The sequence below is a fragment of the Oenanthe melanoleuca genome, chromosome 1A, assembly GCF_029582105.1.
Source record: "Oenanthe melanoleuca isolate GR-GAL-2019-014 chromosome 1A, OMel1.0, whole genome shotgun sequence".
In the NCBI taxonomy this organism is placed as follows: Eukaryota; Metazoa; Chordata; class Aves; order Passeriformes; family Muscicapidae; genus Oenanthe; species Oenanthe melanoleuca.
Window position 1 is genome coordinate 21,962,151 of NC_079334.1, and position 27,443 is coordinate 21,989,593.

The 27,443-nt window shown below is 56.5% G+C and overlaps 2 protein-coding genes across 2 annotated transcripts; both read left to right on the forward strand.

The window, feature by feature from the left end:
• Positions 1-3,656: 3,656 nt before the first annotated feature.
• Positions 3,657-7,934, forward strand: LOC130248342 (TRIO and F-actin-binding protein-like). Its single transcript, XM_056482052.1, has 7 exons — positions 3,657-3,691; positions 3,788-3,899; positions 4,431-4,549; positions 4,949-5,347; positions 6,045-6,177; positions 6,540-7,523; positions 7,797-7,934. Exons 1-7 carry the CDS (start codon positions 3,657-3,659, stop codon positions 7,917-7,919), a joined length of 1,905 nt encoding a protein of 634 aa, XP_056338027.1. The 3' UTR covers positions 7,920-7,934.
• A 1,282-nt stretch (positions 7,935-9,216) lies between these two features.
• Positions 9,217-23,123, forward strand: TRIOBP (TRIO and F-actin binding protein). Its single transcript, XM_056482219.1, has 14 exons — positions 9,217-9,504; positions 13,139-13,195; positions 13,543-13,611; positions 13,991-14,080; positions 14,876-14,985; positions 15,427-15,982; positions 16,444-16,554; positions 18,519-18,666; positions 19,149-19,260; positions 19,698-19,857; positions 20,187-20,300; positions 20,577-20,663; positions 21,481-21,638; positions 22,314-23,123. Exons 1-13 carry the CDS (start codon positions 9,499-9,501, stop codon positions 21,634-21,636), a joined length of 1,776 nt encoding a protein of 591 aa, XP_056338194.1. The 5' UTR covers positions 9,217-9,498; the 3' UTR covers positions 21,637-21,638; positions 22,314-23,123.
• Positions 23,124-27,443: the final 4,320 nt, after the last annotated feature.

Sequence of the window (27,443 nt, forward strand, 5' to 3'; positions counted from 1 at the left end):
GATCCCCGGCTCCATCCCATCCCCGGCTCCATCCCATCCCCGGCTCCATCCCCGATCCCCGGCTCCATCCCATCCCCGGCTCCATCCCCATCCCGGCTCCATCCCCATCCCGGCTCCATCCCATCCCCGGCTCCATCCCCATCCCGGCTCCATCCCCATCCCGGCTCCATCCCATCCCCGGCTCCATCCCCATCCCGGCTCCATCCCCATCCCGGCTCCATCCCATCCCCGGCTCCATCCCCATCCCGGCTCCATCCCATCCCCGGCTCCATCCCCATCCCCGGCTCCATCCCGGCTCCATCCCCATCCCCGGCTCCATCCCATCCCCGGCTCCATCCCCATCCCGGCTCCATCCCCATCCCGGCTCCATCCCATCCCCGGCTCCATCCCCATCCCCGGCTCCATCCCCATCCCCGGCTCCATCCCCATCCCGGCTCCATCCCATCCCGGCCGCTCGATCGCCGCCCGCCGCCCGCGACACGTGGGAGCCCGCGCCCGGGGGCGCCATGGCCGCGCGCCGTCGGCGGCCAATCAGGAGGCGGCATTCAAATCGCCGCCCCCAGGCAGCCAATCGGAGCGCAGGGGGCGGGGCCCCGCGCCCCGCGGTTCCCACGGCAGCTCCATTGAGGGGGGAGCTCGGCGGGCGGCGCGGCGCTGGCAGCCGTGGGGAAGCGGAGGTACTGGGGATACTGGGAGGCACTGGGAGCGCTGAGCACGGCCGGCTGCGTGCCTGCCAGAGGCCATGGGGATCACAGCATTGTCCTGACAGCAGGCCCCAAGGGATGTGGGGAGCAATGATGTGCCCATCAGGCAGTGGGGTACCACGGGCTCCAGCTACGGGTGGCAGTCCATGGGCAGTGGTGGGCAGCGATGTTGGAGTGTTTTGGGCTGCATCCCTGGCAGGGGAGTGCTTAGGTTCCTGTCAAGCATTTCGTGTGAACAAGTCAAGCAAACATGCCCCAGTGTGAGGAAGGATGCTGCGAGGCTGGCACCTAGTGCAATTTGAAAATGAGTGCAGTGACAAACAAACATTTTAGCTTTGTTTTTGGAATTGACGTTTTGGCCTTGGTTGTTTTGGGGAGCAGCCATAGCCTCGATCAGCTGCTCTGACTCAAATGTCCATGTTTATGGCACCAGTGGCATGTTCACATCTCAGATGCTGGTCTGATTTCCTGTCCTTCTGTTGGTGCCTCCTCCGGGGAAATTAGGCAGAACCCTCCTGGCTCAGATCACATCCTCAAATCCAAGGACTCAAACTCTGCAGGACAGACCAGGTGATGGTGGGCGGGATGCTTGCAAATAAACAGAACAGAAATGTGATCCAGCTGTCATGCTAGCCATGCTTGTTACCCTTCACAGCAGTCCGCTGTCCTACAGGTCTCAAAATTTTAGTAGGATTAACAAGTTTAGGAAGAGTCTGAGTAGATCTCCAAATTTCCTAAGCTGCTTAGAGCCATCTCTTTATGACCAACATAATTAAGAAGAAAGGTTTTGGTTTAGTGCCTTTTAAGAGAGAAAGAACATTTCCATTGAACAAAATAGCAGGGCATGCACAGCATTCCCTCTGTTCACAAGGACTCCCAAACTGAGGGGTGTCAGCAGTGGTTTCAGGGTGCAGTGCCCCTTCTAAAACAGGTCCCTGCTAGAGCACATTCTTTTATATGGATCACCTTGTACCTGGGTTCCCTTTGATTCCAGTATTGACAGTTGGGAGCAGCAAACTTCAGTCTGGAAATAACATTCCTGCTTCCACAGCTTCTTCTGCTGCTGTTCCTTCCTCCTTTTTCTCCTGGCTGGACCCTGCCAGTAGCCCATCAGCCAAAGATCTTCGTCCCTGCTATGAGCAATGTCTGGTTCAGTGGATGACATGCCTTGCATGAACTTTGAAGCCAACATATTTGCCAAGAGCCTGTGCCAGCACTGTTTCCGAGCCGCAGGGGCTCACCAGCATGCTGTCCAGGTGAGCTCCTCCATCCCGCCTCCCAGCTATGGATACTTCATTAAGGGCCTCTTTGTTCTATACTGGGACTCCACCTGCCTTTTTAGAGACAGAAACCCCTAAGACAAAGGCTTGGCCAGGATTTCTAGGCGGGGAAAACCTCTATGGGCAGAGAGTCTTTCCAGGCATAGGAGTGCTTAATTTAACTGTGCCAGACCAAATCTGGGAACCAAGATTAGCAGAGAAGTGCTGGGCACTGGATACAAGGGGCTTGATAGACCCTGGAAGGGAAAGCAGGGGTGTTGCAGATGCAAAGCTACAAGGAGGGAATTGGAGACTGGCAGAGAAGGGATCCACCCTGTATTAATCTCTGCTTGACGCTTGCTGGCATTTACAGCTTTGCCTCACCTTAAATATGGTCCTGGTCGATTCTCTGTGGCCTCAGCTGCTGGCTTGGGGCCAGGGCTCAGCTCTGTCCCTGTGGCAGCTTCAGCAAGCTGTTCCCAGAGGAGAAGGCAGGAGAGGGAAAATCTCATGGGGTTTTGGGCTCCAGATACCTCGATCCAACGTCATCCTCTGGGACAGAGCTGGACACAGAAGCTACTTGGCTGTCTCCGACTGGGCGACAGCTGGTTTCATGTTCACGGAGGGTTTCGTGTTGTTTGACGTCCTCCAGGAGCGACTGGCCAGGGATGATGAAATAGTAATGAGCCTCCCTCTCTCTTTCTCGCCCTCTCCCCCTCTCCTCCTGGCCTTGGGCGCTCTAAGGTTACCTCAGCCCTTCACCCTCGATCTGCTCAGAGCTGTCACCTCTGAGCGAATCCCGGTGCGGGCGAGACGCTGGAGGGAAGGCAGCACTGACAGCCGGCTCCCCGGAGCCTCCCCCACTGCTGCTCGTAAGCCCCGCAGGTAACGGGGGCCAGGGAGGATGCTGACGCCTGCACGACCTGACAGAGAGAGGCAGAGGCCGGGACTACAGCCTTTCCTGCAAAAATCTTCCTTCCTCTTGGCTCCACTGCCTCTCCCTGAGCTATCCTGCTGGTGAGGGAGAGCAGCTACCAGCAGCATCAGTGCCAGCATGGGGGGGCACTTTCCCTGAACCCTCATCCACACATGCGGTCTTTGGGATATCTGCAACATTCAGCATCAAATAGGAGCACGCTGGGCCTCTTGATGTAGGAGAAAAATCTGAACGGTGGGCTGGGAGAGATACCAAGAGCCCTGGAGGCCAGGCTGCTCTAGGGGAGGCAGAAGAAGCAGGAGTTTCCAAGGGGCAGCCTTCATCCTCCTCCTTGGCGCGCTGACAGCAGCACGGCACCCCTTGTTCCTCGCAGGACCGTGCCACGGAGGTGGCAGGGCGCGATGCCTGCAGCGACGCGGCCCCAGGAGAGCCCTGGGACTCCCTCCACATTTTAGCCCCGCAGTGCGAGGTGTACGTGTGCGTGGGGCCGGCGGAGGGCGCCGAGCGGTGAGTACCGGCCGGGAGCCCTGCTGCTCCAGCGAGCCCCTCTGTGGGAAGAACGGAGGAGGGGAGCGGGAAGCCGAGCTGGGGGAAATCAGCCGCCTTTTCCCTGATGCTGGTGCCTGGGAAAAAGGACTGAGAAACCCCCATGCCATGATCTCTAACCATTCCTCTGGGCTGTTCCTGGAGAGGTCAGGGGGCCCCTGAAAGAGTCTCCTTCATCCTCATTCCCTCCAGAGCAAGGCTGGTCTCAGGATGGGCCCTGCCAGCCTCTGCCCATCCAGTAGAGAGTGAGTCAGTGCAGCTTGGGCTGCCAGTGCTGTCACTTGCCCCTGAGCTCAGCGGGCTGTGCTGACCACCAGCTGTCCTCTCTCCCTGCCCCACAGCTGGCACGAGAGCAGGCGATATCCCCCACTCAGCCCCGGAGCTGAGGGTGAGCACAGAGAAACTGGCACCGACCCCAGCGCCTGTGCCGAAGCCAACTCCACGCTTGCCAGGGTGAGACGGGGATCTCTTGTGGTTTGGGTTCTTTTGGTCTCCCCAGCTCCCCTGGCCCTTCAGTGCCACTTTTGCTGGGCCCATTCAGCAGGTTCCTGGGCATACAGACAGGTTGAATTTGCCCCTCTGGCTCTCTTGGCTTGGGCAGATGGAAGAAGGAGCCCATCATCTGCAAGGAGGTGGATTTGATGATCCTTATGGGTCCAATAAAACTTGAGATATTTTATGATTCTAAGGTCCTGAGACGCAAGGGGAGATCAGCTGAGACACTCAGCCTCCACAAAAGAGGCTCTCCCTTTAAAGAGCTAATGAGATTTGCTCTTGGATTCTCCCATGTGAACTTTTCTATGTTGTTTCTTGCCATCGTTGGTCTGGGATCATCTTATACTCACACAGCTCCTCTTCTGGTTCCTCTTTACCAGCAGCTTTGGGCTGAACAGGCTAGAAATTTTCATATACACTCTTACCTCCTTCCAGCCCACAAAAGCTACTGGTCCCCATTGCAGAGGTCTGCCCTATCTTGTCTCCCAGGAAGGGGAAATGACCCGGCTGTGGGACAACACTTTGGGATCGGGCAAACGGGACATGATGAGCTACTTGGGCCATAAGGAGGAGGTGCAGTCACGAGCCCCACAGGCAGACAGACCCAGGTGGGCTCAGCCTGTTCCCTCTGGATCCTGGGTGAGAACTGAAGCCCAGAGCTTTAGGAAAGAAATCTGTCCACCGAAAGCAGGTACTCTTGGTTTGCTCCTGTGTGAGACCCTGGTTCTGGTTTGCTTTCCACCCAGGGGTCTCTGAGGTTCAAGGCAGATCTCTGTTTAGATTTAGCATCTCTTTATCTGATTCTGGTCCCAGGAAGTGTTCAACACATCCGTGGGCACTGTGTGAGAGTCCATCTCTGTGCGTGCCGACTGCGAACCGCGGGCGTCTCAGGTGCTCTCTATCTGCATGGTTTGGCATGCCCTCGGCTCCAAGTGCTGTGTTCCAGCGCTCCCACCCCGCCCCGAGGGAGTCTGGGTTTTATCTCTGCCCTCCTGGACCATTTCTAGCTCTCCTCCGAAGACCTGCTTTGCCGTGGACGTGGTGGCATCCCGCGTCGCTCGCGCCTCCCCCAGTAACGGCCTTCTCCCCGTCCCAGAGCGCCGTCCTGCCAGCCAGAAGCCCGAGGAGAGCTGGCCAAAGCACCGAAAAACTGACCCTCCCTGGCCATCCACCCTGCCGGCCCGCAGCGACCTGCTGGCTGGCGCACGGGCTCGGGAGCCCCGCGGGCGCTCGGGCACTGCGGGGGCCGAGGGGCGGCACGGGCTGGAGCGGCAGCAGTACTCGGTGCTGGCAGACCTGCCCAAGCCCAAGCGCCTCGGCCAGAGGGACGCTGCTGAGCGCTATGGCTCCCGGACACTCAGCCCCGGCCGAGTGGAGGTGGAGAGGATGTTTGGATGCGAACGCAGGTGAGAAATGACGGGAATCCACAGCGGTCAGTGCCCTTCTGTGCTGCTGGGGGGCCCCCACCTCTGAATTGTCATGCAGAGCTCAGCTTTCAGCTGTGCTTAAATTTCCCTCAAAGCAAGGGATCTAAGCTCAGAGCCTCCTTCGTTGCTGCAGCTGAGGCTGTTGGAAAGGTGGAGCTAAGCTGCACTGCTAGAAAGCAGCACCCACCTTCCTCATCCTCACAGCCACCTGGAAGCTGCAGGATGCGCTGCAAAGCAGGGCTCCCCACAGTAAAAGGGGAAGGAAAGTGGTGTCCCCCTATCCCAGGATCACTAGTTCCCCAGAGATTCCATGTTCACTGTAGGAGCCACTCAGGAAATGAAAGGGGATGCCTAGTAGCTGTTTAGGCTTTACCTGGAGGAGCAAGAGTGGCTCCAGTACTGGTAGCACAAGGCAGGAGGAGACAAAGAGGGACTGGGAAAGTATCCTGGGCAAGGGAGTAAAAAAGAAAGTTGAGGAATAGTGTGAAGAAGACAGGGTGAGGCAGCAGGACATGAAAGCTGATGTGGTTGATGGGGACAGGGAGAGGCTACAGGGCACACAGTGACTGGGGCAGGTGAAGGTCTGTGGGGTCAGGCTAAGGTGGAGCAGGGTTTGCAGGGGTTCTGCTTCCAAGCTGAGCAGGGTGGCAGCTGGACCAAGTGTGTGTGCCCACAGGAAATCAGAGACCCTGGAGGCCTTCCAGGCTCTGGAGGAGGGCCGTGTGGACCGGCTCGACGGCAAGACGCCGGTGCCACCCAGCAAAGGCCACCTAACTCGGAGGCGCTCCAGCCCCAACCTGCCCAGGGAGGTGAGGCTTGGCTGCACAGCAGGACCTCATCCCAGCTCTGCAAGCTGAGCTGCTTTTTCCTGTCACATTTTCCTCTACTTCTGCCATGTGCTTCTCTCTTTCATTGCCCTGCTCCCTCTTCCCTTTAATCCAAGCTCTCCCTCTGTCATGGATTGGGACCCTTGGCTCTTAAAATGCAGCAGCCCTTCCACCCTTTGGGTGTAAGAGGCTTCTCTACAGTATGGGCTGGCTCCATGCACAGGAATGCAACTGCTCTCTGGGGAACCATTTAACCAAATCACCTGCCAGCCCTAATCCCGTGTTGCTCTGCTCATTGGCACTTTTTTAAGAGGACTCCCTGCTCTCTCTCCCCTGTGGCCCAGGGTCAGCGACTCTCCTGGCAGCTGGAGCAGCGCAGCAGAGACCCCAAGGAGCGCCGGCGTTCCCCCAGCCCAGCTCAGCGCCCCGAGAAGGCCGGCAGGACCCGGGGGGACTCCCCACGCCCTGCCAGCCCTGCCTGGCTCCTGGAGAGGGGCAGCCCAAGCCCACGCTCTGCCAGCCCCGCCCGCAGGACGGAGAGGAGAGCAGAGGAGCCTCTGAACCCTCCCTGCCGCGCTGAGAGAAGCTGGAGAAGCCGAGGGGAGCCCACCCGCTCCCCAAACTCGGACAGGGGCCGAGCCACCTGGCAAGCAGGGGGTACACGGCAAGCACTGGAGAAGAAGAGCCAAGGGGATTCCCTGCGCTCCACGGGCGCTGGGAAGGGCTCGGATAACGTCAGACTGAGCCGGGCAGGGCCACCGCCGTGGGCCCTCAGTGCTGGGAGATGTACAGAGAGCACAAGGAAAAGCCAAAAGGACATCTCCCCTCCCAGCCTGGTGCGGGGGGCAGAGAGGCAGCGAGCGAAGGCAGGGGAGCCGCTGCACCCTGCAGGGCCCAGGAAGGCATCGGAAGGCAGCTGGCAGAGCCTCCGGGAAAAGCTGGCATCCTCCCAGCCTGGAAAAGGCACCAGCAGTGACTGCAAAGGCCGAGGCAAGCCCCTGCGCCCCACCAGCCCCACACGAGCCCTGGAGCAGGACTGGAGGGGCCGGGGGGATGCCCACCAAGCACAGGCGTGGGACAAGGACTGGAAGCGCCAGGAGACGCCCGTGTGCCATGCAGATGTGATGCGCCAGCTGGAGAGGGACTGGAAAAGCCCTGCTAGGTGTCTGGATGCGGGACTGCGGTCGGATGACAGCTGGATAAGGCCTGAGAGTCCAGCACAGCATCTGGAGGAGGACTGGAGGGGTCGCGAGCGCACACGAGATGCACACAGCCCTGAGAAGCCATTGGAAACTGACTGGGGGAACAAGAGTCTTCTCATTTACCATGTGAGTAGGGCAAGAGCCAGAGGTGATGGGGGACCCTGCAAGGCCTAAAACTGGTGAGCACAGACTGGGTGTGTCCCCCTGGGTTGCAATTCTGTGCACCCTGATTCCCTCAGATCCTCTGCTTCTCCAGGGAAATTGTACTGCCCGCCTGGCACTGGGAGGAGGGAAGATGCTTTCTTCCCTGGCCCATGCCAGGAGACAGATGCTCGGATCTGGGAAACTGAGGTGAGGACTAAACTCCCATGGCTTCAGCTCCTGCTTTCTCCCCTGCAGCCCCAGCTGGGTGGAGGCACCTTCCCACTGCAAAGCAGCACTGGCTCCTCAGGAAGCCCTCAGCCACATTTGAATGCCAGTAAGAAGCACAACAAGGTAGGGGCCAGGCCCTGGGAATTGTGAGGAAGGGCAGCTGCCCTTCTCTGGGGGTCACTGTGGGCAGGACCTAGGTCTCCAGCACTTTATCTGAGCAGGTCCAGCATGGTGCTGCCTTCCTGTGATGTCCTGAGCTCCATGCTCACTAACACTCCCCTTCACTTTGTCCTTCACCCATTTCTCAAGTGGGGAAACTGAGCCACAGAGTCTTTTTATAAAGCCAGAGAAGGGCAAACAGTAGACCTGGGACTAAAATCTCAGTACAGCTATTTTCCTTTGCTTTGTTATTAGCCAGTGCTGTGATGGCATGGAGGGTTTTACAGGGATGAAATGGGCTTTAGTGGTGTGAAAGAAGATACAGTCTATTGTGTTGGCATTCCTGCAAAATGGCATTGCAGCAGCTACTGGGGGCTGCAGAAAGTACTCTGGGAGCCCGTGTGGCAGGCAGCTGCACACAAGTTCCTGCTCCTGTCCCCCACTGTGCACATCAGTCATCTCAGCCAGGTCATCCTCTGCTAGGACCAGGCTTTGTTCTTTATACAAGGACAAACTGCAGCCAGGAAAGAGGCTGTCAAAGGCCTCTGAAACTCGAAACGGGTGACATCCTTTACCTCACTTCCCTGCATCAGGCCAGAGAGGAGCCCAAAGCCCTGAACTCATCCTGTACAACTGGGCCAAATCACCCCACCTGTGCCAGGTTTCTTTCTGTGCCAGCGTTGAGCTCTGGCCTTGCAGTAAGAAGCATCACCTTGGTGTGATTGCACAGTAGAGCCTGGCATTTTGTGATGCACAGCCCCTCTTCCCTTTTCCTTTGGGACCCTCTCTAGCAATTCCCTTTCCTGAGGCCAGCTGGCGTGGCTTTCCAGGACCACTGGGAGTCTCCCCATGACCTCCTACCACCCCTGCCACGAGCCCAGAGAGGTTCAGCTGGTTGGATAAAACCGAGAAACCGCAGGAACCAAAGCGAGAAGTCCATTGTGTGCACTGCTGAAAATCCCTGCCAGCGAAAAGTCCCAGCCTGAGAGCAAACCCTGGGCAAGGGCCGGGCTCCTGGCAGTCCCTTCCTGGGGCAGCAGCGGCTGAACCCGTCCCGCCCAGGGCTTCACCTTTTCCCGGGCCAGCGGGGCGGGAAGGGGACACGGCCGGGCCGCAGCATCGCCCCCGTCCTCTCCCGTCCCGGGCACACCGCCCCGGGGCCGCCGCCCCTTTCCGTGCGGACCGGCGGCCTCGCCCGCCCCGCCGGCTCCATTGGCTGCGGGCGCTCGGGGCGGCGGCGCCGGCTGCCATTGGCCTGCCCGGGTCCTCCCAGGAAGTTCTGGGGGGAGGAAAGAAAAGTTTTTTGGGGTGGTTTTCTTTTTCCCCCCTCCTTTCCTTTTCCTTTTTTTTTTTTTTTTTTTTTTTTTTTTTTTTTTTTTCCAAAAGAAAAAAAAAAAAAAGAGAGAGAGAGAGAAGGAAAGCGGCGCGCGGGGATCGCGGCGGAGCGGGCATGGTGGGGCTGCGGAAGCCGCCCGGGCGCTGAAGCCGCCCCGCCGCCCTGGCTGCCAGCGCCCCGCCCCGCCGCGACCCCGGCCCCGGCCCCGGCCCCGCCGGCCGCGGAGCCCCCGCCATGACGGTGAGTCGCGATCTGGGCTCGGGACTTGGCGGGCGGTGGTTGCGGCGACTCCTCCTGCATAGCCCGGGGGTCGGTGCGGGGCTGGGAGGGGGCGGGGGACCCGAGCTGTCAGCCGCCGCCTCCGGGGGTCCCGGGGCTCGGGGCTCCCTGCAGCCGCCGCCCCCGGGGGTCCCGGGGCTCGGGGCTCCCTGCAGCCGCCTCCGGGGGTCCCTGCGCTCGGGGCTCCCTGCAGCCGCCGCTCCCTGTAGTGCCCCGGCACTCCAGGCTGTGGCGGTTCTTCCTTGGCTCTCTTCCCCATCACCCCGGGGTCCCCCAGAGCTCCCGGTGGCCGCCTCCGCACCCCGATAGGAGTGAGCGTGGAGCGGCTGAGGCCAGGCCGGCTCAGCGCACCTCTGACCGCAGTCGGATGCGGAATTGGCGTCCCCCCGGGCGTGGGGAGCTGCTGCTCGCTGTGGGAACCAGATGCGGTTTGGGGCACGGAGCATCCCAGCCTTGGGGCAAGCCTTCCCTGGCACAGGCGGGTGATGGAGGTGACAGGCTGGGCTGTGCCGCCGGCGTTTGCTCGGGCGTGCTGGGAAAACGAGAGCTCGTCCCCCGCTGCTCCTCTTACTGCACGTGTAGATTCGGGAGCTGCATGAGTGCTCCTCTAGCCTGGAGTGATTTTGCTTTCACCCAGCTGAGCTGGAGCGGTTTTGCTTTGTGTTTTGGCCTGGGGCCCACGCCTTATGAAGCGGGTTCCCTTTTTAGAGAAGAGAAGACACTGTGCGTTCTGGGAGGCTTGAGAGCCCCTTGCACCATCTCCCGGAGGTGAGAGGAAGCAGTGCCCCAAAAGCTGCGGGGCTGAGGAGCTTTTGGGAAGAGCAGGAGGCACGGTGATGACAAAGGCTGGTGATGAAAGGACTGTCCTGCTCGGACACTGAGCTTTCTCAGCCTTCCTCAGCCTCTTCTCCTCCACTTCTCCATCCTGGCGCCTCAGTACCACCCAGGAGCCATTCCTTTGCTCCCACCCTGTCCCTTTTCCTTCTTTGGTGTTTACATTCTTCGGATACTTACAGACTGTTATCACCTTCCCTGTAGCCCTTCTTCAAGCAGAGCAGGCAGCTGCCGCTCCTTAACCTGCTGTTGCAAGCCAGTCTTTCCAGATATCACCTATGTCCCCAGCTACCTGAGGCCCCCTCCAGTGCCTCTACCTGGCCAGCTGTGGGGCTGAACATAAAACTCTGAGGGGTATGGAGGCAGCTGGGCAAAATCACTGCCACCAGCTGCCCAGCCGTGTGCAGCCCCGAGCTGCAGGGCCGTTCATTTTGCCGGGGGTGCATCCTGCCACATCATTGCATCTCTGGCACCCGGATCTCTCCCAGCAGCTCGGCTTTCCTGGATGTTTCCTCCTCCCACTGCTGGGCCGTTTCCTCTGCTTAAGGGGTTCTGTTTGAGCCCCGTGCTCTTCCCTGACGGTATCCTGAGCTTTTTATGCCGGGTGAAGAAACTGGGTTTGGTTGTGGGGAAGAAAAGTGGCTTTAAGCACTTTGTGTATCAGCTGAGGCCTCAACTTATGGTATTGACCCCGCTATGACAAGAATAGTTCAAAGACAATTCTGTAGAGCTGCAGCTCCCTGTCTATGGCTGGCAGGGAAAGCAGAAACCCTGTGGAGCTTGCCTGCTTGGGAAAAGCCCTCCAGGGGAATTTTCTGGCCCCAGCACTGCATTGGGGGCAGCAATTCTGGCAGGACTTCGTGGCAGTTTTTCCAGCGGCATGCATCCTGTTAATATTAAGTATTTTGGCACCTAATGCTTTGGGATTGTAAATCCTCAATAGGATGAGACCCAGCTGATCTGTATGACAGCCCCCCTCTCTCCCTATATTGTTTTTCTGCCTCCATGGAGCCTGCCCATCTCTCTCTCTTCTGTTGAGTGCACGTGCGTCCCAGGAGGGGGCTGGTTGTCCTTTGATGTTTTGTCTCCTTTCCTTCCCTCTCACCACTCTGAATTCAGAGCTGGAGCTTAAGTCACCAGACTGGAAGGAATAACGGGAAAAAGGGTGGAGCTGCTGCCACAGAAAAAGAATTAATATTTGGGGTGCTTTATCAAAGCAGCAGTGGAGCCACCACAAATCTGGGTTGACGGGGATGCATAAATTCCCCCTTGTCTCCAAACTGCCAGCAGTGCCTGTCACCTCAGCAGGAGGTGAGGTTTGGGAGCCCCCCACGTCCTTTTGCTCTGGTTTCCCTCCCTTCCAGGGACTCGGGAGTGCCGGATGCTTCTGGCCAGGCCTGAAGCTGCAGCAGGCGGTGACCTCCCCTTGGCAGGACTCCTTGCTCCTGCTTGAGCCAATAGCCAGAGCGCCAGGGTGGGCCGGCACAAACTCGGCTCTTGCCTCCCCATAACCTTGGGTGTAACCCACGAGCAGCAGCTCAGGGAGATGAAAGCAGGGAAAGGCTGTACATCCAGGGAGCTGGGCTTGCGGGCAGCTGTGGTTGGCCACTGGGCTTGTTCAGGGGATGTGGAGTGGCCATCGGCTTGCTGAGCCACCTCCTTCTCACCAGCTCCATCCCAGCTGGTGGTTGTGGCACATGGGGACTGCTGGTGGCTTCCACAGGACTGGCAGGTCTGGTGCTGGACCTCTGGGAGGTCCAGCTCTGGTACTGTCACTTCTCCAACACTGTCCCTGCCTGGTTCGGCTGCTGAGGAAGGGGCAGTCTGGAAAACTGACTTCCATGGGAGAAGTGACGGTATTCTTTGATGGTGCAACTTCCTGGGAGCCAGCAGGGGTGGGAGGAGGGACCAGCTGGAGCCTGTTTGGCTGAGGGCAAAGCTAAGGAGAGAGGTTCCCCTGAGTCAGCACCTTGGGAAGAAGATAAACTGGTTGGGATGCTGCACCAGCAACATCAGGTTAGGAGGAGGCAGAGAGTGCATGGAAACTTATTTGTGGCACAGGGTAATCTGGGTGAAATTCTCTTCATTCTTATCTTCTGTAGCTGTGGCTGGCAGAGGGCAGGCTCTGTAGTTAGTGGGGGAAGAAAGCTGGATAAGAGAAAAACCCTCAGAATCTCAGAGAGGGTTGAACCTTGAAGGGAGAGAGGAGACTATCAAGCACTGACTTCATCTCTACCCTGGGGCACATCGTTTAAAGTCAGCGTGTTTTCACAGCTGTTGAATTGCCTCCTGTAGGTTTTTGGTGAGGGCTGAGCTACTATGGTTTTAATAAGTGATTGGTGGTGAAGTTACCAGAGGGACATAGCTCTGGGGCAGGGACAGCCAGGGTTGGGACAAGGCGTGTCTGGTTCTTTGTGGCTTTGCCTCCATCTCTGAGGCAAGTCCCATTGGTGGTGCTGGAGCACTCCCTTCTGCCCACTCTCCTTGTCCCTGCCTCCCCCTCTCTGAACAAATACCTCTGAGGCACCTGGTGGAAACCTCTTTGCTGCGTATTTTTCTTTACTTTTTTTATCTCCTGCTTCCTTTTACAGGAATGACTGCCTGCTGCTGAGAGCTATGCCCAGCTTTCTTTTGCCCCATGAGTTTCCTAAAAGGCATTCACATTTTTGTTCTGCCACAGGGGATTCACCTTCCACCCCCTGGCATGGAAAGCCCTTGTGTGGGTCACTCCAAGATGGTAATTCTCCGTTTTGTTTTTCAGCCGGATCTTCTCAACTTCAAGAAGGGATGGATGTCCATCCTGGACGAGCCAGGAGAGGTAAGCCTCAGATGAGAGTCTGCCTATCCCTATCCCCTGCTGCTAGAGAACCCCAGTGAGCCAGCTGATTTCCTTCCTCCTTGCTTACTGAGGTCTCTCCTGCTGGGAAAGGCAGTGGGAAACTTTTGGTGGAGGTGGCTCGCTCTGTGTGTGGACACAGAGGTTCATGGTGTGCCTCTCTCCCAGCTGAGGGTCACGAGGGGGATCTGGGAGGGAGGAGGGGGAAGAGAAGGCCGAGAGGTCGTAGTGCAGAGCGTCCCTCCTTGTTCCTATGCTTTCCCTGGTAACTGCCTATCCATTTCCCTCCTGTCTTTTCCCTTCCCTGCCCCTGCCTGATGCGCCTGCAGTGGAAGAAACATTGGTTCGTGCTGACCGACTCGAGCCTGAGGTATTACCGGGACTCGAACGCAGAGGAGGTAAGCATGGCCAGCCTTCCACCAACCCTTCCTTCCTTCCTTCCTGGCCAGGAGGGAGAGGAGCACAGCTCTGGCGTGACCAGGCACACGCACCATGTCCTCCTGAAGGATGGCAGAGGTGCCTGAAGGCAGGGTGGCAAGGTCTGGGGGTCTGTCAGTGGTGGGAGGTGGGGAGAAGGGCTGGCTATCTGGGATGCTCTCCATCCACGCTGCTGGCAGCCCGTGGGTTAGAAGAGGCCATGCTGTGCTGGGGAGCTGAGCCTGGTTCCCAAAGAGCTGAGCCTGGCTCCCAGGGAACCGTGGGATGAAGGCAGAGGTGGCTCAGCCTTTTTCAAAGCTGGCTGAGCACTGATGTCCCAGCGGGGGGCTGTGCTTGCAGGCTGATGACCTGGACGGAGAAATCGACCTGCGGTCCTGCACGGATGTGACGGAGTTCGCGGTGCAGCGCAACTACGGCTTCCAGATACACGTGAGTGTCCGGAGCACAGGGACACGGGCTGGCAGTGTGTGCTCCCTCCCTGCGCCCAGGTGCTGAGAGGCAGTTCATACAGATCATGGTGGCCCAAGGCTGCTTTTCTGACATGTGGGTGACAGTGCTCTGGGACTGTCTGTCATGCAAAGGAAGGAAGGAGGAGGAGGAGGAGGCTTTGCAGGGCTGGCTGAAGGCTGCACTGGAGGCATTCCAGGAGCCAAGCTAAATGCCAGGAGTGTCTTAAGTGGCATGTTGGCCAAAGCCAACTTTTCCACAGCTGCAGGGGGCGGGTGGTGAGCACTGCAGATCTCGATGTAACCTGGCTGACTGTGCTCTGAGTGACAGCCTGTGCCCTGGATCCAGCCCCAGTACAGTTCTGTCCTTGGCTATTTGTTGTAGCAGCAGGAGGTGGCTGCTAAGGCAGCATGAGAAATGATATTTCCGTGTGTGTGCAGGGATGGGCACCTCATGGTCTGGGTTTCCCTGTGCCCTGCTCCTGTACATCATTGCTGGCCCCTGATTCCCAGCACCTGAACAGCTGGATTGCACCAGTGCATGTTTGGCCCACTGTGCCAGCAAGGTTTCTTTTGCCTTTGCTTGGAGGTGGTCTCAAACAAACACCCCCACCACCTCTCCTCTCCCACCCCTCCACCTGTCCCCAAGAACCAGAGACAGAGGATGGCCTTTCTGACAGAACTGGTGTGTGCGAGCAGCTGTGGGTCTCAGAGAGCAAGAGGGAGCTGCTGCACATCCACTGGTGCTGAGGGGGCCTCTGTCACCTCCTTGTTGCAGACAAAGGATGCCGTCTTCACCCTGTCAGCAATGACCTCTGGCATCCGGCGCAACTGGATCGAGGCCCTGAGGAAGAATGTGCGCCCAGTCAGCGCTCCAGATGTCACCAAGTAAGAGCTGCCCAGTGCTGCTTGTCGCTTCTCCCTTGCTGCCCCTCTACCCTGCCTGGCTGGGCAAGGAAGGCCCTTCTGGAAATCTCACCACTCCCAGATCAGCCCTGCCCTCTGCTCCTTCTGACAGTGGTTTGGTTACACCAGCCAGTGGTGGGGGTTGAGGACCTGATGGCTCCCTTTGTTGCACCTGCCTTTTGCCCCACCACATAAGTTCAGACTGGTTTCTCCACCAGCATAGCTGCAACCAGGGTGGATCCTTGCTGCCTGGTGGAGAAATCCATTTCCCTGAGGGATGGGATGCTACAGGCCCAGCTCTGCGCTCAGGGTGGGGTTTTGTAAGGCTGGGCTGAGTGAGGGTCTGAGCCTTGAGCAGCTGGCAGTGCCTCTGCTGGCATCCTTTCCCACATGGTGCTTCAGCGGTTCCTGCTCTGCTTTCAGACTCCCAGACTGTGACAAGGAGAACTTGCGTAACTCTGCTCCCCAGAAGGGCTCGCTCCGGGCAGAGGAGCAGCAGCGGCCGGGCTCAGGCTCCGAGGGGAACTCCAAGGGCACTCACTGGAAGGCGGATGGGCAGCGCCATGCCTTCGACTACGTGGAGCTGTCTCCCTTGCCACAGGAGCCTGGAAACCAGGGCTCCCTGCAGAGGACAAAAGGCAGCCTGAGGATCTCGGAGCGAGCTCCCAAGTACGAGGAGCTGGAGCGGGATCTGGCCATGCGCTCGGAGGAGAGGCGGAAATGGTTCGAGAGCGCCGATGGCCGGGTCCCCAGCAGTGAGGGCCCTGCAGGAGACCCTTCCCGCAGGGCTGGGGAGCAGGACCTCCCCACTGCTCCCCTGTCAGAGGAGCAGCGGGCCCGTCTGAGCGAGGAGATAGAGAAGAAGTGGCTGGAGCTGGAGCGCCTGCCCTTGAAGGACTTGCGGCGGGTGCCCTTGACAACACTGCTGAACCAGAGCAAGGGCGGCCAGGGAGACACCAGTGAGGCGCTGAAAAAGGAGGTAAGAGCATCCCTCCTCTCTGAAACTGGGATTCTGGTTGTCCCTTACTTGGCTACAGGAGCTCTGCAGAATAGCAAGGCAGAGGTGCAGGGAGATGTTTGTTCTTTCTGGCTCCTCAAGTGCATGGAAGCTTTTGGAACCTTGTAATGCAAGGCTGGAGGCCAGCTCTTCTCTGACTTTACCTGCCAGCCTTTGAAAGGAGCCACGCAGTGGTGGTTTCCTCCAGCATGGATCCACCTCTGAAAGCTGGCATGTCTCCCCGCTTCCTTACTGGCATTAACCAGGCTGGAGCTGGCTTTGCCAGTCTGTTCTCTTGGCAGGCTGCTGGGGAAGCAGAGGCTTCCATTGGCCATGTGTTGTCCTCCCCATCCCTAAGCCCAAGGTTTGGATGTGGCACATGGTCAGGCCACAGCACTTTTCCACCCTTGGCTGAAGGTGTTTCTCTGTCCTCCCTGGCACAGATCCAGTCACTGCGGGCACAGCTGGAGTCCTGCCGGGCCAGAAATGAGAGCCTTCGGGAGGCAGCAAAGTCCCAGGGGGACAGCCATGTGCCCCGAGGGTACATCTCACAGGTGAGTAGGGTGCCAGAGCCAGGGCTGGGGGTTACTCCCAGTACCAAACTGGGAAATGCTGGCGTGCAGCTGATTGCTGAGCAGGTATCAGTAATCATTGGGTTGCCACGGTGACCCTAACTGGGCCCATTTGTAATCAATGTTAATTACATCAAGGCTGGTACATGTTGCCTGGCCTTAAAGGCGCCAGGGTTGTAAAGGGAGAGAAGGATAATTTGGGGAGAGGTGTGGGATCTGTGTTCCACTTTGCATGTGGGCACAGTGCTGTCCTGGGCCGTGGGGGTGAGCCATCCCCCAGCTCAGGAGTGGGTCAGCAGCTTCCTGCTGAGCCTCTGGTCATTCCCTGGTGGTTTGCTGCTCACCACATGTGGTTCTTGCTAACTGGGGCTCCCGTGAGTCTTGTTAAAAGCAGTCAGTCAGTCAGTCCCTGGGGACAGCCCGAGCCCTGAAGGTCACTTTGACAGCACAGCCCATTCGTTTGCTGGGGCAGCACGTGGGAGAGCCAGCAAAGCAGAATTTGCTCGTGCTTCATTCTCTCACTTCTCTTTGTTTATTTATTTTCCCCTCTCGCGGATTCATCCGAAGCAAGCGGGGTCACATCCCGCAGGGATTTCCTGTGTGGAGGCTGCTGCTCGACCATACAGTGGGGTTTTCAGGATGGGCTTTACATGCTGGAGGATACCAGGGGAGAGGGGGTTGGCAGGGCAGGAAGCTGGGGCTGGTGAACTCTGTTCCACAGGGTTGGCTGTACCTAGCACAGATAAAGAAACCCACAAGTCCTGCAGCACCCAGCCAGACACTTACCAGTCTCTGTGTTATCATGATTTAATATTTACAGCTTACAGGCCTCTTTATGGTCAAAAAAAAGGGCAAAAGCAGCGGGGAGGAACTTCCTTATCTTCCTAGTAACTTGGCTCAAAAAGTCAGCATTTCACATCTGAGGCCAAACTTGGCCTTTCCCCAAAGGATTCGCTCTCTGTGTCTGCCAAGGGTTGCAGCTGGTCCGTGGATAGATCACCAGATTGATTCCTCACCTTTTCCTCTGTTGTTCCATGAAGCTTCCCTCATCAGAGCAGAGAGAAGTAACCAGGAAGGGTTTGCATGCACACAGCATGTTCCAGTGTCTTTTGTATGAGCCTTAGCCCTTAGTGGGGAAGGAATGGGATGGCAAGGAGCTGTTGGGGAATGTGATGACTTCCTAGCTCTCTGCTGATGTCTTTGAGGCCCAGGCTGTTAATCATAATGGCACAGTTTGTTGGTGAGCAAATCCTTCCTGCGAGGCTCAGGGAGGAGCTGCCAGCATCTAGAGGGGGAGCGAAGGCGTAGTGCCAAGGTGGGAACCTCTTTGCTTTGCTCTAACTTGAGTTCACCATAGCACTCAGCGTAGAAAGAGCCATCCCCTTGGTCTCAGAGCCATCAGAAAGGAGGGAGAGCTGTGTGAAGAGGATCCCTAACCATTAGGCTGTGGGGAGGGCACTTTGGCAGTTCCATCATGTCACAGGGTAGTGCGGGGTGTCACTTTACAGGAGAAAAGGCTCGGTTTTCATTGATTCCAGGGGATGCTGCTTCATTTAAAAGGCAGATACTGAGGTGCAGTTCCCACTGTTGATCTCTTCCAGCCAGGCAGTGCAGCCTGGTGTAGGGTTGGGACTGTGGTGTCAGGCATGCTATTCCCAGCTCTTGGACCAAGAGAGATGTTCCTGTCTTGCTGCTCTAGTTTTAAGAGCTAGAGGAATGTTCTTCCTCTGTAAAGCACAAAGGAGAGTTGCAATATGTGTGTCCCTGTCAAATGGTTGTGTTCAGTGGTTAAAGTGCCACCTCACTTTCAGAGGGAAAAGACTCTCCTGGGAAGTAGTCTCACTTCTTCCAAAATGTCCCTGGACTTGCAGCCAGGTGCCTGTCCTGGCCCAAGCCCTCCCTTCTTCTCTCCTGATCTCTCACACCTCCCTTCCTCCCCACAACAGGAGGCCTGTGAGCGCAGCCTGGCTGAGATGGAATCATCCCACCAGCAAGTGATGGAGGAGCTGCAGAGGCACCACCAGCGGGAGCTGGAGCGGCTGCGGCAGGAGAAGGAGCGGCTCCTGGCAGAGGAGGCAGCAGCAACAGCAGCAGGTAGGAGTGAACACCAAGCTGTGCCCCTGCTCAGCTGGGTCCCTCCTGCCTCTCCCCAGTGCCTCTTGCCAGAAGCCAGTCACCCCAGGCATCTGGAGCCACACTGTTGACTGGACTGGTGTGACATTGGTGCTCCATGGAGCATGAGCTTTGGTGCTTCTCACTCCTGTGAGATGGGGTGGTAAAGATGCTGAAGGAAATGGGGTCATGCCTCTGTGAATGGCTGGGAGGGGGCCAGCACTTCCTTGTAGATGAGCAAGGCAGAAGTAATAGAGAGCTCCCACAGTTAGCACTCCTGTGTTAGTCCCCTTGGCAGCATGATGATCCTGGAGTGCAGAGATGGTGCGGAATGCCCTGAGGGAAGAAGGGAAAGGGGCAGTCTGCAGAGATGGATCTGGGAACATGCAGTGGCAAGAGCGTAGCCAGTTCTCCATGAAGTTGGCACAGCCTGATCCCCCATTTCTCATTGTCCCCCTCTGCAGCCATTGAGGCACTGAAGAAAGCCCACCGGGAGGAAATGAACAAGGAGCTGGGCAGGACACGGAGCTTCCAGCAATGCAGCTCGCTCCCAGAAGCCCTCCAGAAGCAGCACCAGTAAGAAAGCATCCCTCTCCCTCCCCTTGCCCAATGATGCTGCCTTGTGCCACTGTCACCACACCCCATCTGCAGCTCTAGCCCCGAGCTTTTCCTCCTGCCACTTCCCCAGCTCTCTCCTCAGGACAAATGGGTGCCCAGTAGTGGCTCCCAGGGCTGCTGCAGCTGTAGGGCAGAGAGGTGTGTCCCCTGCTTGGCTCTTTGCCCTATGGCACCTCCCTCATACCTATAGCTATTTCCCCTCTATTTTCTTTATGGAAAGCTCTTCTGCATGGCTCCAAGAAGCACCACACTCATGTGCAGGAGTGTTCACAGGACAACATTGTGCTAATGACTGTTGTGGGCAGAGGCTGGCCCTGGCAGGGAGGAAGGTAATGCCAGGGGCCAGGAGCTGGCAGGGCTTTTGGGGCAGTGATGAGCTGGTGCCTCTTTGGCAGGTTGGACGTGGAGTCGCTGAAGCGGGAACTGCAGGTGCTTTCTGAGCAGTATTCCCAAAAGTGCCTGGAAATCGGGGAGCTCACCCAGAAGGCAGAAGAGCGGGAGCAGATCCTGGAGCGCTGTCAGCGCGAGGGGAAGGACCTCCTCCAGAAAAACCAGGCAAGAGAAGGGCTTTCCTTTCAGCAGAGAGGAGCATTGGAGCATGCTCACACAGCACAGCCCCTTTGTTAAAATTCCTCTATTTGTCCATATTTCTTCCCTTCTGAGATTTTATCATCAGAAAGAAAAAGATTAATAGTTAGAGGCTATCTTAACTGTGGTGTTAAATACAGTGAGTGTATTGTGCTGGATGTAGGTGCTGCCATTGCCTGTGGACGGGGGGTTACAGCATGGCCTCTAAGCTGAACAAGAAGAATGAATGTGGAGTGGTCAGGACAGTAAGAGGTCTGTGCCATGGCTGCCCTGACGCCCTTTGGCTTTGCCTGCAGGAGCTGCAGACCCGCCTCTCGGATGAGATCGGCAAGCTGCGGAGCTTTATTTCGTCACGGGGCTCTGGGGACCGCGCTTCGCACAACAACGAGCGGAGTTCCTGCGAGCTGGAGGTTCGGGGTGCCCCACCGCCTCCATCCCCGCCCCTCCCTGGGGTCTGCTCCCCTGCACGGCTTGGGGGACTGGGAGGGGGTGCGAGCGGAGCGGTGCAGGAAGCAGAAGGCGAGCCTGCCCTCGCTGCTCTCTCAGGCTGCCTGGGCCGTTTCCTGCCCCAGCCCCTCGGGCCCTTCCTTCCTTCCCCAGCGCCGCGCTTGCGCCAGCGCCTGCCGGCCCTTCCCAGGCGGCGGCTCCTGACTCACCCCTGGTTCCTCTCCCCCCTCTTGGCCCAGGTGCTGCTGCGGGTGAAGGAGAACGAGCTCCAGTACGTCAAGAAGGAGGTGCAGTGCCTCCGGGAGGAGCTGCAGATGATGCAGAAGGTCGGTGTTTTCTGGGAGCAGTTGGAAAAAGAGCGGGAGAGGGAAGGGAGGGAAGCAGCAGGGCTGCATACCAGCAGGGTTTGATGGGATGCTCAAACCCTCTTGATGACTGTGCTGCTTGTCCTTGCTGACTGCAGAGCACAGAGCAGCATGACTGGCATAGACTGGCCTTGAACAAGAGAAAAGTCACAGATAAGCATGGACAAGACAGGAGGCTGCCTTCTGCAAGTGGGAAACCTGGATGAAGATTGCCTGGCGTTCTGCTTCCCCTAGTTGTCCATTCCCTGAGTGGATGTGTTTCTTTGGCACCGTTTCTGGGTGTGCTGCTCCCTCCACTGGCAGCAGCTCCTTCACAGGAATTTTTAAAGTCCCCTGCCAAAGGGCAACCCGAGGGTTTCAATTCAGTGATGCTCCAGGAATTTATAAATTTACTCACCAAAGTTTTTGGCCATATAAGCAGCTGCACCCAGCTCTGTCAGTGGCCTGCACTCCTGATGGGGTTATGTTTCCCGTATGGCTGTCCCACATGCACACAAGCCGTGGTAAAGCCCGCATCACCTCCTCAACCTGATGCTGCAGATCCCTGCTGCTGTTGGGATCAATGTCTCTGCATTCTTCCCTGTCCTGGTGTTTGTGAAATGATGCGTCCGTGCTCCTCTTCTGAGTGTTTTCTGCCAGGCCCAGATTGGGATGGGCTTCAAACCCAGGGCTAGCTCTCCCCTCCTCACCTGCTGGCTCTTCTGCTGGTCTCACCTTGCTGCCACCCACCCTGAAATCAGCCTTGCAACCTGCCTGACCCCTCTCCCTCCCTTGGCAGGACAAGAGATTTGCCTCAGGGAAATACCAAGATGTCTATGCCGAGCTGAACCACATTAAGGTGCGCTCGGAGCGCGAGATCGAGCAGCTGAAGGAGCACCTGCGCCTGGCCATGGCGGCTCTGCAGGAGAAGGAGTCGCTGTGCAACAGCAAGTAACGGTGAGCCTGGGTGCTGGGGCATCCCATATGGGTGCAGGTGCCTGAGACTGGCTGCTGCAGGGGCGTGGAAGCTGCCAGTTTCTCCTGCTCCACTCAGTTCTCAAACTTTAGGCTTAAACTCATCCTTCTCTGCTTCTCGCATCCTCTTGGCCTGCGCTGCTGGCCCTGCTGTTGTCCCTGATGTTCTTCCAAGGGCCCCAGCCCCCTTTTCATGGTGCTCTTGATGCAGCCAGCAGCAGTCACTGCTAAGCCAGGCTGCCTGTGTGAGCCAGGCAAATGCTGGCCTTTGCCCCGTGGCTTGGGTGACAGCGTGGGTAGCTACACATTCCCTGTGTAGGCAGTGTTTCTACTCCCTTCACCTTTGAAGTGGTTTCCCTGTCATGATAATTTTAGGTTTGCATCGAGCAGCTCCCAGCCCGCCTTGCACGCTCACCTGCAGGCATCTCTGCCACAGAGGGGGGGAGTAGGGTGACAGGAACAAGGGCATCCTATTGTCCAGAGTGCTTCTTGCTTGGACTGGGCTCACCCTGCTCCACCAGTGCTTGCTGATGGGTGCTGAGAAGGGTGGGTCTGTAGCAGGGCACCAGGCAGCCATCTCCCCAGGGAGCTGAAGGGATGGCATTTCTGAGCTCACTGGGATCTTTCTAAACCATTTCTGGTTTTGTCTCTCTCTAGGTCTGCTCTACGTTTGTTATCTGTTCTTGTTTTGTATTTGCTCCATTCCTCACTTGTGGGGAGAGGGAGGTTGAATCCCCATCCGTTACCACCTTGTCGAGGAATCCCACACACCCCCGACCTCCTCACACCACTCCCAAAGCTTTTTTGATGAACCCTTTTTGCCTGCATACCTGAGCACATTGTTTGGACTGGCTCCTTACATGCACCTTCTTCAGGATTTTATATGTGAAAATTATATTTTATAGAGGAATTTTTTTCCCTGTGGAAAGGAGGGGAAGAGGAGGAGGAAAACTTTTACTACATCACCAGCATTTTTCTAACCTGAGAAAGAGAACCTGGTTCATCCCCCTTTCCTAGCCCCATTTCTCCTGGCCACACACAGCCACCTTTGGCACGTATTCCCTCTCTCCCAAATATCCCCACGGTGCCCCTGGGATGTACGGCAAGGACCATGCTCCCCCTCCCCGTGCCACCCCCAGGGACCTGCAGAGAGGACACACAAGCCATAGGAGGGAGCTGCTGGGGCAACCTGCCATGGATGTGCTCGCCTGAGACGGTTGAAAGAGGACACCTTGGCACGAGTCCGCATGACCGAGCTCTCTCTCCGTGCCTGCCCTTTTGGCTCCTGCGAGAACCTGAGCTGGCAGGAGCCCAGAGCCACGGGGCTTCTCCTTTCTGGGGAAGAGGAGCTGTGAGGCTGCTGCTGCACCCGCCCGAGCCAACCCTCCCCAAGGTGGCAGCTGCTGCTGCTCCGCTGTGCCCTTCCACTTTTAACTTAATAAAATCTTCCCCTTTCGCTGAGGAAAATGTGTTCCTTGAGAAGAAGGTTTGCCATGTTGCCCTAATCCAGTGGTGAGGGTGTGTGTAGGTGTGTGTGTGTGTCATTTTCAAAATTTTGCTTTATACTGACCGGTTGCTTCCTTTCTTCAGGTTTTGGTGAGGGAAAGCAGCAGCAGGAGCACCCCTGGCCAGAGAGTGAGAGGAGCCTTGCAGTGCTGTTATCCAGCTGCTTGCCCCACCTTTGAGTTTAAGGGGGAAAATAATCTGCTTCTGCTGAAACTGCACTGCTCCCAAAATTCCACGTGGATCCTGAGCCTCACGGAGGAAGAGCTGAGCAGATTGCAAATTGCTGGCAGAGTAAACAGTATATAGAGATCCTGGGGAGATGATAGAGATCTTAAATGCTTTCCTGCTCCTGTTTTTTGTGTGAAGCACGTTGCTTTTTTTGTCAGAACCTGGGGGTGACTACTACTCATTCAGTACAATCCCAATATAAATAGGAGCTGTTGTTCTACAGAGAGGGTGCTGGCAATTAGGGAAGAGATCTAATTGTGGTCGTATGCTAGGGCTGGAGGTAGCATCTGAAGAAGGAAAGACAAGGGGTCGAGGAAGATTCCTGGATGGAGGTGACAGATGTGTTGGCTGAGAGACTGGAGTACTGTGACACCTGGGGATGGAAGCAGGATGCAAGAATGTGGTGGCAGCTGAAATGAGAGGTGTTAGGGTGGCACTCTCGCTCAGGATGTGATCACCTTGCCATGGCATTGGCATCCCCCAGGGCAAGAGGGTGCAGGCTTACCCTTCCCTTGGGAAGGGACGCAGAGACTACTTTGCCTAGGTAAGGCAGATCACTTTGTTAGTCACAAATCCTGCTAAAATTGGGTTGCAGATTTTAGTCACGTGCACAAGGCCCTTGGGCAACCCAGTGGATGGTGCAAGAGTCCAAGCAATGAGCTCAGCTCCCTTCTACGCCTGTCAAGCGCCAGGGCTGGCGCTTGATGGTTTCTGGCCTCCCGCCTCTGGCCTCAAAAACCTTCTATGTCCATGTGCTGCCCAAGGTCCAGGCTTTTCCCTCTGCCTTTCAGCAGGACATGGCTGTTGCCATCGAGTTTGGAATGGGGCAAGCATTTGGCATTTGTGCAGCTGGAGTGGCAAGAGGTGAAAGAGCAGCTCAGGGCAGCTGTTTTCAGGTTGCAGAGCTTGGTCTTGCCATGGGAATTAACAGGAGCCAAAAGAGGAGGAGAAAAAAGGGTTCAGGGCATAGTGTTGCTGTGTGTTTTTTAGAAAAAATAACCACTCAAACAACAGTCTGCATAGTTGTACCTACCCCTGGGGGTGGAAACTCCCAAGAGCGGGGCACTGGGGGCAAGCAGAGGATAAGCAAGGGGTGAACTGCACAGTGCTCAGCACCTTGCTCACCCACCCCTTCCCTGAAGAGTTTGCTATCTTGTGTTTGGGTTGGTTTCTTGGGTGTTGTGTTGTTTTTTTCTGCTGAGGGCTGCTCAGCCCGATAAGCGTGTGGCGTAAGCACAGGCGAAATGTGTGTGCTCCTGACATGTGGTGGAGCTGCCCCTCCTTGAGGCTCTGTGTGTGCAGATCAGCCCCCAGCAGGGTAGGGTCATCCCCTCATCCCGGGGTGACGGGGGACGCGCCTCCCAAATTGGCGCGGCGTTAATCGGGCAGGTCCTGTCCCGCCTGCGTCGGGGCGATACCGTCACCCCGCCGTCTCCACATCCTTATCTCCTGGCAGCAGGGGAAGAGTGGCCGGGAGAGGAGATGACCAAAGTGCCTGTGGGTGTCAGGCATGATGGCTGGAAGAGCCCAAAAAACATCCCAAGGCCATGGCTGTACCCCGTGGGCTTGCCTGCAGCCGGATTGTGGCTCAAGCACAGGGAAAACGCACAGCTGTACAGCACTGTTTGTATGGGAGCCAGCACCCAGCTCACATAAGGAGCTTGCCCTTCAAAAACAGCCCATAAATCTTTTAAAATAGTGGTGATCAGTCCAGCATTCAGGAGCAATGCCCCTCTGCAGTTTATTTGTATCCTTCAAGCCTGCTCTGCCCCTAGCAATGGCCAGGCTGAGTGGCTTCATGCTGGGCTGACCACACTGCATTGCACACTACAGACTCAGAGCTGAAACTCTGATGAGCACAGCTGGAACTTCAGCTAGTTTCCCTGTTTTGCTCTTAAAAAAGCACAGAAGCACTTAGATCTGAGTACCACCACCACCAAGCCCCACTGCTGGGGATTTTGAGTATCTCTGAAATGGAAACTGGGTAAAATGAAATGTTATCTCTGACATTAATTGCCAGAGGTGCCCTGGCGCTCTCAAAGGCCTATGAACAGCTGTTCTGCCCTTACAAGGCTGGGGCTGTAACCCGTTGGATCCATAGCACATCCACATGGACACAGTTTGACCATTTAAGACGAAATCTGCAGCTGGAAATGTGTAAATCCCCATGGGGTCTGCTTGAACTCAGTGCAGGCAGGGAGGAGAAGGTAAACAGGATTACAGAGAGGATTCTTCTGCCAGGCTCTGTCCTCTGGGATTTGTTGGAGATGTTGGATTTCCCAGTCTCTGCAGAATAATGCCAGAAAGGGAAGGCTCAGAAGGCTTGAAGTGGTTGAATAGCAATTCCTGAGGAGAAAAGTGGGTGCAGGGGGTAACCCACCCCATCCTGGGCATGGTGTCACGTTCCTGTGGCCAAAAATACAGGCATGAACCCAAGATGGCCATGGTGGCATGTGTGCCCATGGGAATAACTCTTCCTTCTGGATGAGGCCCCTGTGCTGCCTGCAGTGGGGTGCCAGAAGCGCTGGGCCCACTTCCCAGAGGCAGCAGGGCTTGCATTGCTTGGCAGCATTTGCTTTCTACCTCCTGGCCTGACATCCTGCCAGGGTCTGGAAAATCCTCTCAGTCCTGACCAGTTCACATTAAAGATGCATTGTCAAAGCAGTGCAAGGTTCAAGGGGTGCATTCCAATATCAAGTGAGGTTTGACTGGGTTTGACCGGGTTATCCCCCATATGCAAAGCCAGCAGCAGCCTGATGAGCTGTGACCACCTGTGTGCCTTCCCTCCAGTGACTTGCTGGGGGATCTTCCCCTTTGTTTAACTGGCTAAAAATTAGGGATCTCATGTGTATGAAAGGGCCAGAACCTCCATGCACAGGGGACAGATGTTTGTTTGCCAGCAGCGGCACCCGCCGGAGGATGAGCAGCCTGGATCAGCAGCAGGAGCTGCCCAGGTGAACGCTTGAGATTAGAGCCCAAAGGTGGCCAGAGTTGGGTAAAGCATCTGCCGTGTCCCTCCCTGCTGCCTTTGCCTCCCCATCACTGCACTGGATTGATAATTGCTGCCTGGGTTTTAGGGCTGGAGGCTCTGCAGGCAGCCCGTGGTGCTGTGCCAACTCCCGGGGCCAATTCCTAAACCCCCCCGAGCCTCCTCGTCTCCACTCGTGACAGTTACAAACTTGGATGCAAATAAAAGCAGATGGTAAAAGCCTTATCTGTGTGCCTGGCTTTGCCTACGTGCAGGCAGCCAGCACCAGCGGTTTATTCCCAGATAGGAAAAATGAGAGGTCCTTCAGCCGGTCAAATGGTGCACAGAGGCCACCAGAGCTCCATAAGGGATGGAAAACCATTTATTTATTAGGTCTTAAATAAAACCAAACCCCAAGAGAGGCAGGAGTTATTCCTATCCATTATTCCTATCCGCAATCAAGAGCAGTTTGCTCCTAATTAAATCTAAAGGTTTGCAGGTGCTGAGAACCTTTCCCACTCACAAATGGAATAAAGCATGTGAAGAAACTCCATCAGGGAGGAAGGCTCAAGGAGATGCATTTGATCCTTCCATCTGGGAAAGCATCAGGGGCCTGATTGTCTTCTCTCATCCAAGGAGTTTACATAATACAGGAGCAGCTATCAAAGATTTCTAATTCTATTTAAATGTAGTGATGGGACAAGGGGGAATGGCTCTAAACTGAAGAGGGCAAGTTTAGATTAGATACTAGGAAGAAACTCTTTACTGTGAGCGTGATGAGGCACTGGAACAGGCTGCCCAGATAACTTTTGTGGAAGTTTTTGTCCCTGAAAATGTTTAAGACCAGGCTTGATGGGGCTCAGAGCAAGTTGGTCTAGTGGAAGGTGTCCTTGCCCATGGCAGGGAAATTGGAATTGGATGATCTTTGAGGTCCCTTCCAACTCAAAGAATCCTATGATTCTATTTTTTTATCTCATTTTCTACTATTTCTATTATTTCAATTTCTGTATTTGTATTTATGCGTCTATATTGATGTTTTATTGATGTGCGTGTTCTTGAAAGTTCTTGAGAGGTGCTCACTGTGT

What these genes read in the sequence shown, in the direction of transcription:
- LOC130248342 (XM_056482052.1), top strand. Translation starts at nt 3,657, where the DNA reads ATGGGCCCTGCCAGCCTCTGCCCATCCAGTAGAGA. An exon ending in ATGTTTGGATGCGAACGCAG is followed by an intron (nt 5,348 to 6,044) that starts GTGAGAAATGAC and finishes GTGTGCCCACAG; the next exon opens with GAAATCAGAGACCCTGGAGG. An exon ending in GCCCCAACCTGCCCAGGGAG is followed by an intron (nt 6,178 to 6,539) that starts GTGAGGCTTGGC and finishes CCTGTGGCCCAG; the next exon opens with GGTCAGCGACTCTCCTGGCA.
- TRIOBP (XM_056482219.1), top strand. An exon ending in TCCTGGACGAGCCAGGAGAG is followed by an intron (nt 13,196 to 13,542) that starts GTAAGCCTCAGA and finishes ATGCGCCTGCAG; the next exon opens with TGGAAGAAACATTGGTTCGT. An exon ending in ACCTCCTCCAGAAAAACCAG is followed by an intron (nt 19,858 to 20,186) that starts GCAAGAGAAGGG and finishes CTTTGCCTGCAG; the next exon opens with GAGCTGCAGACCCGCCTCTC.